The 15465-nt window shown below is 34.2% G+C and overlaps 1 protein-coding gene across 1 annotated transcript; it reads right to left on the bottom strand.

Moving 5' to 3' along the window:
- Positions 1-1669: 1669 nt before the first annotated feature.
- On the bottom strand, positions 1670-5415 carry LOC109006378 (MDIS1-interacting receptor like kinase 2-like). Its single transcript, XM_035688769.1, has 3 exons — positions 4931-5415; positions 3075-4861; positions 1670-2201 (listed from the first exon to the last, which is right to left on the bottom strand). The coding sequence occupies exons 1-3, from the start codon at positions 5413-5415 to the stop codon at positions 1804-1806; spliced, it is 2670 nt and encodes an 889-aa protein (XP_035544662.1). The 3' UTR covers positions 1670-1803.
- Between the last annotated feature and the right edge of the window lie 10050 nt (positions 5416-15465).

The raw sequence follows: 15465 nt of genomic DNA, 5'->3' as shown, positions 1-15465 counted from the left end.
TTCCCACAGCTGGAGCTATTATATATATCATTGGTCGTTCACCTTCGTAGCTTCTTAATTCCTGTAAGGGTGATAGAATTTATTTATTCTCTTTCGAATAGTCTTGTTGACAGTGTCATGAGATCCTGCCGTGCTTAAAACATGTTGCATAGATTGTGATTGTTCAACAAAGGCAAGCGTGCTAAATTAATCCTAATAAGTATTGTATTTGATGGTAAGGGATGGGGAACATTCCTTATATATTTTAAAAAAATGCAGTGTAATTAATTTTCATATATAATCTAATACACATGTACACATAATGTGGATAAATATATTTTATCCCCGGCCACCAGGCATGCCCCATCGAAGATGTGTCATGCTTAATTCTCAATATGAAGATATCCACAGATATTTATATATGGCCACCCGGAATGCCCATCAAAGATATGAAACATTAGGTAATTAAGCTCAACAGGGGCAATGTGATGCCTGCATGCATGGTGGTAAATAATTCCATTCATAATGCATGCCTTCATTTCTAGTTCTAATTTCTAAAGCTGATGAATTAGATGCTGCCACAAACACAACGACTGCAGTATGTAAATGAAGGCATGCATTATGTAAATATGTTCCATAGAACAAGATGTAGATAACCCATGCTACTGCAATCATAGAAATGGAGACAGGAGATGCCACGCATTTGAGTGTGTGTCTGATGAGGCTGGCCAAATTCAGAAGTTTTGAATACTGTCCTGTTCGTTTACTAGGCATTTCAATCAGAAAGATTGACAAGGCCTTACTCTAATTTATGAAACTTATTCAATAATTTGGAGTAAATGTGGATTCAATTGATCTCTTTTATAGGATTTGATGGATACAATTGATCTGATTTTTAACGAATTTGAACCTGAAATTGGTTCATGTACAACTTCTGAAAGATTTGTCTGAGTCTGCTAGTCATGCTTTGGAGAGCTTGTTAGCCTTAAATTCTTTCCATTTCTTTTCATTTATTTTAGTTCCATCATATTGAAAGCTGAACCACAATGTTGGTATACGTAATTTTCAAATTTGTCATATCATATGGATACAAATCTTTAGGAGGCTTTGTAAAATATTTGCAGGGTCACAAACAACACTTTAATGCATGATAATTTTCAACCTTTTTTGATCGAATTACTATTTCAACAACTAAATGTCTTTTCAATTTCAACAATAAGGACAAGGATGATAACTTCATTTGCAGGATAACTATTTTTTAAAAAACAGAAAAATTATCTTCTAATCCCTTAAAAATTTTGAAAACCTATTCAAATTCCCCAAAAGTGTGAAACTCTCTTCTAACCCCAGCTAAAATTATTGAAGAACGTCTTAATTTTTTTCTTATCTCAAAAGTTTTGCCTCCAAAATCTAAAAAAATGAATATATTTATTATACACACTTAAAAAGGTCAAAACACCCTTGAAATTTAAAAAACCTAAGATTTTGGTCTCTAAAATAAGAGTATCTATGTGTGTTTACTGTATAGTTTTTTTCTTGTATCAGTGAAACTTGTTCCATTTTTTTGAAGTTAAAAGGTATTTCTTTTTCTAAACCATTAAAATCTGATGAAATTCTCTATCAAATTTTACTTAATTCACTTCTACTTTTTATTTGCACACTTAACTCATACAAACACACCATCCCCGTTCTGTTCCAGCTGCTTTCGACCTTGCACAGTGAGTACTTTAGGTTTATAGGGTGATTTGGAATGCTTACAAATAATATTTTTCTTGAAAACAAACCGAGAAATGTAAACAACACCTTGACAACACACAAAACACCCTAACAATAAGCAAATCCTGATCCTTCCATATATGCTACTTGTTTCCTCAGTTGCAGGAGTGGAACCGTAGTCAAGGGTATTACATTCGGCTTCTTGCGCGAGAGAAATTCTTGTGACACACATTTCATTGTAGGTCGAGACTTTGGCTGAGTGTGAAGGCATGCAAATGCTATTGTAGCAATAAGCAAAATATCTTGTCCAATTAGACGATTAGGAGGTGGCAGTCGTCGGTCTAATATTTCATTAAGCATCATATTTTGAAATGATGATGATGATGATGATGATGATAATGGGGACAAGAGTTCTCCCGGATGCCTTCCCATTAATACTTCTAGCACCACCACTCCAAAACTATATACATCGCATTTTTCAGTAACTATCATCGTGTAGGCAAACTCTATAGAGAAAGAAAAAAACAATGAGAACCACTAAATACGATCAATGAACAATAATACATCTAATTAATTTGATAATTGTAATTTAACCGTAAAATTATTGAATGAAGAATAATATTTCATCAAGTTATCGATAATAATCTTTAGTTTTCAAAATACAAGTCTTTTAAAGGGAGAATATAAAGACGTGACAACTTTGTTATATAATATTTTGAAAAATAAAGAAAGTTCACAAAAATGGGTTTTAGTTTCAACTATTTAATTTTTAATTTTTTTGCTGTAGATGATATAATTTGAATCTAAAATTTTTTATAAATTTTAAAAAACCTTTTAAACTTATTTGAAATATCTTAAAATAAAATATTTAGAAATTATATTTGATATTCTTATTTGATATCTTAGATTATTTCACTTGCACATTATTCTGATCTTGGACTAGTATTATATGAATTCTAAATCATGAAACTTTGATTATAGGAAGCTACGTACTATATTATTATATTATTGCAAATTGCAAACAATTTCTATATAGTCTAATTATCCACTCTCCAAATTTATTATTCTTAAATAATATATGCGATTATGCTAAACATATAATTAAATGAAGAACAAATATATCTAGTTAAATTTATAATTTAAGATTATTGGGATTTTAGATTTTATTCCAGTTTTTTTAACTTAATATCCTTTTAGCTTAATTGGTGATAACGATTTATAAATTGTAAATCTGACCCCAAAAAAAAAAAAAAAACAGTAAAGAAAAATGATCTTGAAAAATGTTTAGATACTGACGAATGGAATAATTATATTCAATATTCTTAATTAAATAATTTAAATGACATTGTAGGAGTAGAAATAACCAATTAACAATTTACCTGGAGCAATATAACCATAAGTGCCCGCAACCAATGTTTGATTGGAGGAGTCAGGATCTAGGAGTTTAGCAGTTCCAAAGTCAGATATAAAACCTCGGAATTCGGAGTTCAGCAAAATGTTGTTGGATGATATATCTCTATGAACAATTGCGGGGATGCATTCATGATGCATGTAAGATAAGGCGTGCGCTGTGCCTTTGATGATGTTTACTCTCTTGCTCCAATCAAGTTCCATAGCTTCATCAACATTTCTTAGGACCCAAAATAGACTTCCCCTTTCCATATACTCATAAATTAAAAATCTGCATCCTTTATGTACACAGAATCCATGCAATTTCACAATATTTCGATGTCGAATGTCTGTTAACACCCTCACTTCATTTATAAAACTCCTATAGAAAACTGGATTCTCAGCCTCTCTCTGATGAAGTTTCTTTAAGGCAACGACATTTCCGCTTGGTAATTCTGCTTTGTAAACGCTACCATAACCACCAGTTCCAATGCAATATCTGATGTCAAAATCTTCGGTTGCTTCAATAATGTATTCATAAGCAATATGTCCGTCATAATTCCATATCGAGAATATGTTTCCATTCTTAGATTCTCTTAACTCAAACTGATTTTTCTTGAACACGCAACGAGACAAGATAATACCCCTAATAACTAGGAATCCGAGGAAAGAGGTGATGGGAGCAAAAATTTCTATTTTGGTTACGATTGATTTTTTACTCTTGGGACATGGAGGGAAAATCTTGAACTGACCGCATAAATGCCAATTGCCAGTTAATGTGTGGGATTTATGATGCCGATTAAAACCGTCTGGAATTTGACCCTTCAAAGAATTGTGTGACAAGTCAATTCTTTTTATATAAATGAGAGAAGGGGGGATATGGCCCGTAAGATTATTGTAGCTAAGATCCAAACTCGAGAGACGGGCAACACTCCCAAGTGCAACGGGTATTTCTCCAATAATAGAGTTATGACTAAGGTTAACGTATTTCACCCAATAAAGGTTTACCTCGCGATAAGGAATGCTTCCAGTTAAGCTGTTTACACTAAGGTCTAAATATTGTAGATCAGTCAAATTATCCCAGATGAAAGGGATTGGACCGACGAGCATGTTCGAATCAAGGTATAAAGATGTCAGATTTTTCAGCATCCCTATTTCGGGAGGAATGGATCCATTGATTTGATTCTGATGAAGGTATAAAAATTGCAAATTAGTTAAATAACCAATGGTGGAAGGGATTGGGCCGACGAGCTTGTTCGAATAAAGGTATAAATTGGTCAGATTTTTCAGCATCCCTATTTCAGAGGGAATGGATCCATTGATTTTGTTCTGACTAAGGTTTAAAAATTCCAAATTAGTTAAATGACCTAGAGTGGAAGGGATTGGACCGATGAGCATGTTCGAATCAAGGTATAAAGAGGTTAGATTTTCCAGAATCCCTATTTCGGAGGGAATGAATCCATTGATTTGATTCTGACGAAGGTATAAAGATCGCAAATTAGTTAAATGGCCTAGAGTGGAAGGGATTGGACCGACGAGCATGTTCGAATCAAGGAATAAAGTGGTCAGATTTTTCAGCATCCCTATTTCGGAGGGAATGGATCCATCGATTTTATTCAGACCAATGTCTAAATATTTCAAATTAGTAAAATGACCCAAAGTGGCAGGGATTGGACCGACGAGTATGTTCGAATAAAGGGACAAATATTCCAAATTAGTTAAATGGCCTAGAGTGGAAGGGATTGGACCGCCAAGCATGTTCGAAGAAAGGGATAAACTTTTCAGATTTCTCAGCATCCATATTTCGGAGGGAATTGATCCATTGATTTTATTCCGACCAAGGAACAAATATTTCAAATTAGTTAAATTGCCCAGAGTGGAAGGAATTGGACCGACGAGCATGTTCGAACTAAGTCTTAAATAGACCAAGTTCTTTAACATCCCTATCTCAAGTGGGATACGTCCCGTAATGGAGTTCCAACTAAGATTAAGACTGACTAAATTTGGGAAGAAAGAGAAGTTGAGTTTGATCAACTGACCTCCCAAATGTTGATCAAATCTATCGATGGTTGTGATGCTTCCACCAGCATTGCAAGTAATACCATCCCAGTGGCATGCACTTGAATAGTTACTACTGGCTTGGGCATGAGTAGTGGACGGCCACCACCCAGTCTCCTGCAAAGCCTTGGCTTGTTTAAGTTGAAGGGTAGATGATCCAGATGCAGCAACAACAAGCTGATGAAGTGCATTATCCAAACACTTTCCGCATAACAAGATCCAGATAGCCCATGCTACTATCTGTATGGAAATAGAAAGGGAGATTGTTGCCATTTTAATTTATGAGTAAGTAATGATGGATTAGTACTAGGGTAGACCTTTATATATAAGAAAAGATACTCTCAAGCTAGGCCGGCCTGTGAAATAATTGAATCAATCATCTTAGAAATTTCCAAGGAATGAATATTCATCCTTGCCTGCATTGAAATTTCCTTTTGAAAGCTAATACATTTATTCCTTGAAATCGATCCTCAAGACTTGTCCTACATGCATGCATCCGACGACTCATTGACTAATATTCATGTATTAATTATATATATATATATATATATAGGTCCGGCTATTTGGGGAATTGATCTTATATATAGTTTCAACACAGTACTACTACTGATCAATTTAAAGTGTATTATTGCATCTTAACGACGTACATGATGATGTGATTAATTAATACTAATAGTTGCATTTGCAATTTGTGGGTACTAATTTCATTGTAAAGTTTTTAACGATTTTCTATTTTACTTTTCAAAAAAAAAAAAAAACTAATTTCTATTTTAAACTTTGTGAGTACTAATTTCAATGAAATACATTTAAAATGAAAGAGGAAAAAATATAGTGTATTTTTTAGTACTTCTAACGTCACTCCATATATAACCATTCATATTATTTTAAGATTCCACAGCCTTTAAAATTATTGAAATTTATATTCTGGTTTTTTGGAAAGTAATTAAAAGATCTTTTGTGTATTGAAGTGTCAGGTTTTTAAAATTATATATGTTCAAGCTAGAAATTTCCTTTTGAAAGCCAATACATTTATTAAGATCAAGACTTGTCTGGCATGCACGCGACGACTTATTGACAGTCTAATATTCATGTATTAATCAGAATGGCAACGACTGGCCCAATTGGGGAATTGCTCTTAACGTTTAATTAAATACACTGAATTCGATGGACGTGGAGAAAGACAAGCCCTAGGGCCCATACGCCCACTTCTAATTCTACAACTACCCCCATGTGGTGGTTGTTAGAAATAAGGGACTTTTTGGTAAATTAACATTAGTCACGTCAACATAGAAAATAAATATAGAAAATGTTCCATGAAATGATCAAATTTCACAAGTTCTCATTTGATAACATAAGTTACAATATTGTTTATAACAGAGCTAAATAGCAATAAGGTGAAGAGGTGTCTAACAAAATAAAAAGGGGTATCATAATAATCTTGGTGATCAAGATTTATGACTTCTATTCCTTAGATTCCTTCCAATCACTATAAGAAAAACGAGTTTTTATGGCTATTTAATTGCGGTGAAAGAATTATTTATGATCAAAACAGACTCATTTTAACTGCAAATATTAGAATTAACTGACCACAAATAAGTAGTTTTCTTATAATAAATTTTGTGCGAATGAACAATCGAGTCTTCGAGAGGAAAACAAAATTTGGAATGTATATTCTCACCTACCCATTCCGTTTACAAACTTTCAAATGAGGGAATGATCCAACCTAGCTAGTTAAACTCCCAACCAAGGTCTAGATCACGTACGCGGTAGTGATGCTTCCTTTTGCTTTTCCTTTGAATTGCTTTTAGCCTTTTCCTCCTTAACAATTTTATTCTTTTCTTATAAATAGGGGATTTTCAAGATTTTTTTATATAGCTCGTTTGATGGATCTATATTAGTTTTCAAATTTAACTCCAATTAAATTGATTAAGTTGTACGTACTAATATTTAATTTATTCATACAGCTAATAATAAGATTTAATTAGTTGAAAAGATTGGACAAAAAACAGAGCTTGATTGAGAAAATTATTACTGGACGTATTGTTGGGTCTTTACTTTTTAGTTTTGATCACTTGTCGATGAGAATAGACTCCCGCATTGATCCTGTCAAAGACTTCGATGGACGTGGAGACTTTTCTCACCCAATCCATGATTTTTTTTTTAGAGTACACATGCAATCCATGATAATTGAAGAATAATTGTCACCTATTTCATAATTCTTTTTATATTTCTACCGATTTTAGTTCTCTTTCTTCTTTTATTGTTGTCATGATTCATGATCGAGTTCTGGAAAATCAAAACCAAAAAAGTAGCAAGTCGCTGCAAAAAAAAAAAAAAAAAAAATGCCATGCATGCATGCAGCAATCATGATTAATTCAACCAATTAAAAGATAGAACACCATGATAGCAATCAAATTAATAATTAAAAAATGTCTTTTCAATTTCAACAATAAGAACAAAAGATGATAAGTTTATTTGCTGGACAACTGTTTATTAAAATTAGAAAAAAATATCTTCTAATTGACGTTAGCATCTCTGGCGAGCACGGCAGATTGGTGCATGTACTTGGCATTTTGAGCATATTCTTATGAACTCTTCGGCATCTTTAAGGGCACAAGGGAAGTAGTATCTCGCCCTTATTACTTTTGCGGCGAGAGCTCTTTCTCCCAAGTGGCTACCACAGACTCTTTTTTGCACCTTGCTCAGTATATACTGAGCCTCAACCTGCGAGACACATCTCAGGAGAGGTTCGGAGAAGCCCCTTTTGTACAGGACCCCCTCAACCACCATGAAGTGAGCTGTCCTATTTTTGATCTTTCGAGCTTCTTCCCCATCACTTGGCAATTCATTGGTGTTGAGGTATTTCATTATATCAAACATCCACTCTAATGTCTCGAGACCAATTATTGAGACCTCGATCCCTGTAGCTAGGAAGTCCACTATCCGAGTTACTATATTTTCTGGTAGGCAAGAATCTTCTTGTCCTGAAGCTGTTCGTGCCAGCTTGTATGCCTCCTAGTTCTCTCATCTCGGTATCTGTTGAATGTGAAAGTTGTTGAACCAAAGGTTTCAAACTTAATATAATTACATATCTATATATGGATTTTGATGATAAGAAATGAATTGAAGTATAAAGGAATCTCAAACTCAAGTTATCTACACAATAAAGCCAAGCATATCAATGGACCAAGTATGAGCAAGAAATGGAACAAGCTCGCAAATGAAGCTCTTAGAGTAATTTTGTACATTTCTTGATAAAATTCGAAATTGGATTAACGCTCAAAATTAATTTTTTATCATAAAACATCAAATTGCATTTTTCACATGTGCATGACATATTTGAAAATTAAAAGTTTAAAATTTAAATTTTTGAAAGATGATTGATTGTCATCTTTCACATGTGCATGTTTTGTTTGAAAACTTTGAAAAGTGGTTGATGCTCTTTTGACATATGTAAAAGGTAGATGATTTTGTTTGAAAATTTTGAAAAGTAAATAGTGCTCCATTTATCATATGTGAAAAGTAAAAGATTAGATTTGAAAATTTTGAAAAGTGATTAATACTATTTTTGACATATGCAAAAGAGGGATGATTTTTTTTTTTTTTTTTTGTAAAATTTGAAATGTAAATCATACTCTCTTTTTCATATGGAAAAAGTAAACGATTAGATTTGAAGATTTTCAAAAGTAATTGATACTCTTTTTGACATATGCAAAATGTAGATGATTTTGTTTGAAACTTTTGAAAAGCAAATCATAGTCACTTGGTCATATGTGAAAAGTAAAAGATTAAGTTTGAAAATTCTGAAAAGTGAATAATGTTGTCTTTGAAAATTGTAAAAAGGTGAAAATTTTGAAAAATGAGTGGTGCTCCTTTTTGATATGTGAATCTTTTTAATTTTGAAAATGAAATCTCATATGTCTATAAATAGCTCAATTGAGATCTTCAAATTCACAACACAACACAACATCTATTCAAAGCTTTCAGTCTCTATTCTCTAAGCATTGAGCCTTAATCCTTATTCATTTTGAGAGAGATATAATTTGCATTGTATTGTTTTTATTCCACTCATTGAGGAGTGTTTTTTGATAACCTACCAACTATTAGCTCTTGTATCAGTAAATGAGAGTGTACAATCGTTGTGTGTGTAGAAGAGGTTCTACACAGGGAATAGTTGAGTCACCGCATGTAAGGTGATTGCAAGTATTGTTGATTCTTTGTAGCTGTATTACTTAAAGGTGTAATAGGTTTTTATCTCCATCTGAATGAGATGGAATAGTAAATTTGAAAATCTTCAAGGGGTAGCTTGAGGCGAGGATGTAGGCAGTGGGGTTGAACCTCATTAAAATAATGAGTTTGCTTCCTCTTATCCTTACTCTTTATATTTACAGCTGCTTCATATTTTATATTGTGTATTTGATTTATAAATGTGGATTTTTAAATACAACCCAATTCACCTTCCCCTCTTGTGTTAGTCATTTGGGCAACAAAAGTAGCGTTACAAATCGTGTTCTCTCTTACTAGCTAAAGATATTTTTCAATTTTTCACCTTTGGTGGCGAATTTGCCCCACACTTGGCTGACGACTACTTGGGATTCTTCCCTGACTTCCACCTTCGTCGTTCCCAATGCTTATGGTCGTCGCCTGTCCGACTAGTAGTGCTTTGTACTTGGCCTCATTATTTGTCATCTTAAAAGTGAGCTTTGATTGTGTAGTTGTGTTCTTCATCGGCTCCCGTGACAATGTGCACTCCAACACCCCCACCAGTCCGGTAGGAGATATCGACGTAGACCTACCAGGGCTCTCCTACAGGTGCTATTGGCACTTCTTCGAGAAAGCCGGAGAACTCAACCACAAAGTTTGCTAGCATCTATCCCTTTATCGTCGTGCGAGGGGAATACTTAATGTCGAACTCGCTCAGTTTGACGACCCAGTTCAACAAACAATCTAAGGTGTCTAGTCTCTGCAAGATCGTCTTGAGGAGTGTGTTTGTGAGCACTTTCACGGGGTGAGCTTGGAAGTAGAGCCTTAATTGCTTGGCAGTAATCACCAGGACGAAAGCCATCATGTCCATTCGTGGGTATCTTGCCTCAACTCCTCTAAATGCGCAGCTCGTATAGTAGACATGGTGCTTTTGGCCTTACTTTTCTCGAACCAAGACAGCCGACATGGTGTGTGGCGACACATATAGGTATGTGAGCAAATCTTCTCCTAGTTTTGCCTAGCTGAGGAGCGGTGGACAAGTCAGGTACTCCTTTAACTCCTCGAATGCTTGGCAGTACTCATCGTTCTAGTCCTGCACTTTCCTTAGAACCTTGAAGAACGACAAACATTTATCTGTTGAGTGGGACAGGAACCAGGTTAGAGGAACCACTCGCCCGACCAACTTTTGCACCTCGTTGATGTTCCAAGGTGAAGGCATGTTTATTATGGCCGCAAATTTCTACTAGTTGGCTTCAATGCCACACTCAGATACCATCAAGTCCAGGAACTTTTCCGACACCACTCCAAACGCACATTTCAGTGGATTGAGCTTTATCTTATTCCACTAGAGGAAAAAGGCTTCTCACAAATCGGCTAAGTGTTGCTTGGGTTCTTTGCTCTTGACTAGTAGGTCGTCCACATATACCTCCTTGTAAAATATTAATCTAAATTATTAATCTCCAATGTGATAACAAGTAGACCAAATCTAAATTAAAATATCAAAATATTATATATTTAAAACTAAAGACAATTGATACTTCCACCGATGATTACAAAGTATACCAATCGCTGTTTTTTTAAAGCATTTTTGTGTATTTATATTTTAGAATAAAAGTCATTTTATAATCTAATATCATACCAAGCCACGTCAGTTTCTTTTACTTATTTTTGTAGGATATCTTGTGGTTGAAACATTTCTCCTATTGAAAATTGTAATATTCTAACACTATTAGATTCATGTTCAGGTTTTTTATCATTCGTTATTAATGGACAAACTTGGAGAGTGAAATGAGATGAGAATTTTGTGAATAGTTTGTGAATAATAGTGAGATAGTTTGAGCCACGATGTTTTATTGGATTTTCAAAAGGAGAGAGAGAGTTTTATTAGTTTGAGTTAAGTGCTCTAATGCTTTATGGGGTTTTGGGAAATGAGAAAGAAAAAGTTGAATAAAAAATATTATAAAGTTAAGATATTGTTATAATATAGTTTTTTAATATTATTTTTGTTTAGAAATTTGAAAAGGTTAAATTATTTTTTATTTTTTGTCTGAAAGTTTGGAAAAGTTATAATTATTAGTTTGAAAATGTTGTAATGATTAGTTTGAAAGTATTTATGTTTAAGTGATGTTTAAAAAATAGATAAAATGAGATGAGATAAGAATTTTGAGATGAAAACTTTTTCCAAACAAGCCCTAAGTGATTGTTTTTTTTTTTACCATGAAAAAAGTACTTGTCTTTTTGCAAGTTTCTTTTTTGCCCAAAGCACTTCATCTCTACAAATAAAAACTTACAACTTCTTTGTTTTTCTTTCTCACAAAAAATACTTTTCTCCTCTTCTTCTCTCAATAATTATATAACTAAAATAAATCTGTTAAAATAATTTTATATTATTCTGAAGAGTGGCGAAAAGATAGTTGAGTCTTGACTTAACACGAACCCGAATGGCCCGAACTCGATTGACATACTTTGTTATTTAGATCGGATAGGGTTGATTGATTGATAACTCGAAACCAAATAACCCTACGCAAATTGTTACCCTAACAACTTATAGAAGGAGAAGATTTTTATGGCATTGTTTAGACAGAATATATTTTTGCAGACAATTAAATTCATCAACATACCAACTTTCATCCAAATAATTTCATCAAACAATCTTTTAAGTATAAACCCAACAACAACCGCTTTATGATTGAGAACTACTCCCTGATTCAAACATACATGGTTCGCTAGGGCTCTGCATAAAGGGCTTTGGGCCCGATCCGTCCGACTAACCAATCCACCCAACCCGAACAAAGCAGGTTCATCAGGTCAACATATAATAAGCGGGTTCTGTTTCGTCGAAGTCGATTCTCTTCTCACTTACTGCCTGCAGAAACCCTAGCCAGCGGCGTTCTCTGTCGCCATTGTTTATCGCCGTCTCCATCGGCGTTCTCCATCGCCGTTTGCCATCACCATTCACAGTAGATGTTCTAGGCGAACCAAAGGCTCCACCCCGAGAACTTTCACTTGCATCACCAAATCGTTCATGGCCAGCAGCAAACAGCGTTGCTTTTGATAGATTCAGACCTGAGAAGGCGTAGTTTCAGCTTGGAGGTTTCTAGGGACGAGAATTCCAAAAGGATCGGCCAGGTATTACTCAAAAAGAGTGGGAAAAACCCATGCTTGTCAGATTTTGCACTATCGACGTGCTTCAGAGCTTCACCGAGTGTATAAACAAAGGTAAAGGGAGTGCTTTACCATCTGAACTAGCTGGGTTGTGTATAATCAACGAAGAGGAGGAGATTTATGGCTTCATCAAAGGAGGTGTACGTGAGAGAGGACAAGATGGGGCCGGTTTCCTAGCATAGAGAGAGATTGGGATTTGCATCCCTTACCCATCACTTCTTTGCCTTTAAAGTCTAGGTGCGTACTCCTTTGTTCCTCTGTTTTCTTCCTTACATGTTTTGAATTCTTGGATTGATGAAATTTCCTTTTAGTCATGCGAGGAAATAAAGATATTACGTTTGTTGATGGAAAGAGATACCAACCACCTTTCCCCCCAGCCCAAACAAAAGAGGAGAAAAACAAAATAAAAACAAAATAAAGACAGGAAGAAGAAGAAGAAGAAGAAGAAGAAATGAGAGCATGACCTATTGGTATGCTTTATTTGCAATGTTAAGTCAAATGGAGTTCTCTAATATTATGTTTTTCTTTGGTTCAGTTTGTCTGAGGATCAAAGGGAAGCTCAGGAAGAGGAAGCATGAACAGAGCTTGGAAACTGTCCCTCAGATGTCCAATTTTGTCCTACTACACAGTATCTCTCAAATTGTCAACGCAAGTCTCTCAGTGGTGAATGCTATGTCATAATTGAAGGAAATGATAAACTAGCTGATCTAAAAAAAAAATAATAATAATAAGAAAAAGAACCGGACCCGACGCAAACAGTACGAGTTGGGTTGGACCGTGTTTGTATGTTGCCGTATCCGGGTCGGGTTCAGACCCTTGTTCTGCTATTCGGGTTGCAGGCCTAGTGGTTCCTCAATTGCCAAAGTGAAACTAAATCCAAGGGTTTGACTATTGGCTTCTTATGTGAAAGAAACTTCTGCGACAAACATTTCATTGTAGGCCGAGACTTTAGTTTGGTGCATCACAATCGACAATCTGGAGGTGGTAGGCGTTGATCTAATATGTTATTTAACATCACTGCACAAGAAGATGATAATGATGATAACATAGTTAAGATTTCACCAGGATGTCTTCCCATTAAAATTTCTAACGCAACAACTCCAAAACTATAAATATCGCATTTTTCAGTGAGAAGCAAAGAAAATAAAAACAATTAGAAATGTAATGCTTTTATCTCTTCTATAAAATATTAATTGTAGAAGGTGATTGTTTACTACCTTGCATGGCTCAATAAGCAAGGTGAGATCCAGACATATAATGAATAAAAATGAATAAATTATAGCTAACTGGTCCGCCAATATTTCCTTTAATCATATTTTCTCTTTCAATAGGGTGTTAACATGTAGACATTGTAGGATTTAAAAAAAAAAAAAAAAACTCTTATGAAAGTAAAACTCACAAATTAATATGAGTAGATATGATATATATATTAAATTTATTTTATAGTATAAATAGCTTTTCAATATGGTGTGTCACCGTAAACTACATTAGTTTATTAAATTCATTTGGTGAGATATCTTTATACATTACCATTTTTTTTTTCATTTAACCTGTTTTTCTGTGCAAAATAGAAAAACAGGAGAAATGATGGAACTTCCATTAATTAACTGTTTATAAAAAATCAGAAAAAAGAATATCTATTAAAACCTTAAAAATCTTGAGAAACCTATTCAAATTCCTAAAATGTGAAACTCTCTTCTAACTCCAGCTAAAATTATTGAAAAACATTCTTAATTTTTATTAACTCAAAATCTTTGCCTCCAAAATCTAAAAAAAAGGAATGTATATATTATATTATATACACTTAAAAAGGTCAAAACACCCTGAAATTTGAATAACCTAAAATTTTTTCCTTGTAAAACTCAAACTTGTTCCATTTTATTGAAGTTAAAAGGTATTTCTTTTTCTAAACCATTAAAATCTGTCATTCTTATATCCTCCCTCTAAGCCTTTTCAATCAGTTTTTCTTTTTTTCTCCTAAAAAAAAAAAAGATACACAAATAATATAAATGATGCGATTTCCTCATTTTATTCAAATTGAAAATCTTAGTATGACCTGTCATCTAGTTTAATAAAAGAGAGAATATTTGGTTGATCTCTAAAAAAATGGGTCAAAAAAATATCAAAGACCCATTTTTTTTCTTGAAAAGAGAAAAAGAGAGAGAATCTTAATTACTGAAAGGGGAACAATAACAAATTAACAATTTACTAGTTCCCAGGGCTGGGGGCTAGTCTCTCTCTATCGAGTCCATTAATTCTACACCTACCTCATGTGGTGGTTGCTAGAAATAAGAGACTTTTTGGTAAAATACAGTTAGTAGAGTCAATTGCCAAGTTTTTGACTAAATGCTTGTGCTCCAAAGCCACATAATCCGTCCTCGTATCCCAGGAGTGGGGTATCTTGTCTACATGTCGGGTGGATTGGCTCTTTGGTCCGTATGTCCCCAACCATCCACCACCTATCCATGCAGAAAAACAATTAGAAAAAGAAAAAAATCTTAAAAAATAAAATAAAAAGCAACCAACAAACAATAACAAATCTACAAATTTATTCTTAAAATTTATAAATCTATCATCCAATAACAAATCCAAAAAATTACAAAGTACAAACGTCATGATACATGATAAAAATAAAATAAAATCTCTACCGCATACTACAAGATCACGGTATGGCCGTGGGTCTGAGAAAATGAACTAGGCCATGAATGGCCTTGGGTTTGCAAACAACCCATGGTCATTCATGGCCGTAGTTCCATAGCCACGCTTCAAGAACGAGATGTTGAGAAGAAAGATAAAAAATTGAAAATAGGAAAAGGAGGACAAGGAGGACTTGAGAAAGAAGAACTCGCAGAGGGAGGGGAATTGAGGAAGAAGAGAGGAGAGGAGAGGAGAAGTGGCAGAGGGGGAGAGAGAGAGAAAGAGAGAGAGAGAGAGACATGAGAATGATTTAGGATT

This window comes from Juglans regia, chromosome 3, assembly GCF_001411555.2.
Source record: "Juglans regia cultivar Chandler chromosome 3, Walnut 2.0, whole genome shotgun sequence".
NCBI lineage: Eukaryota > Viridiplantae > Streptophyta > Magnoliopsida > Fagales > Juglandaceae > Juglans > Juglans regia.
Note: the sequence above shows the minus strand (reverse complement) of the source record. Positions and strands in the feature narration are given on the sequence as shown.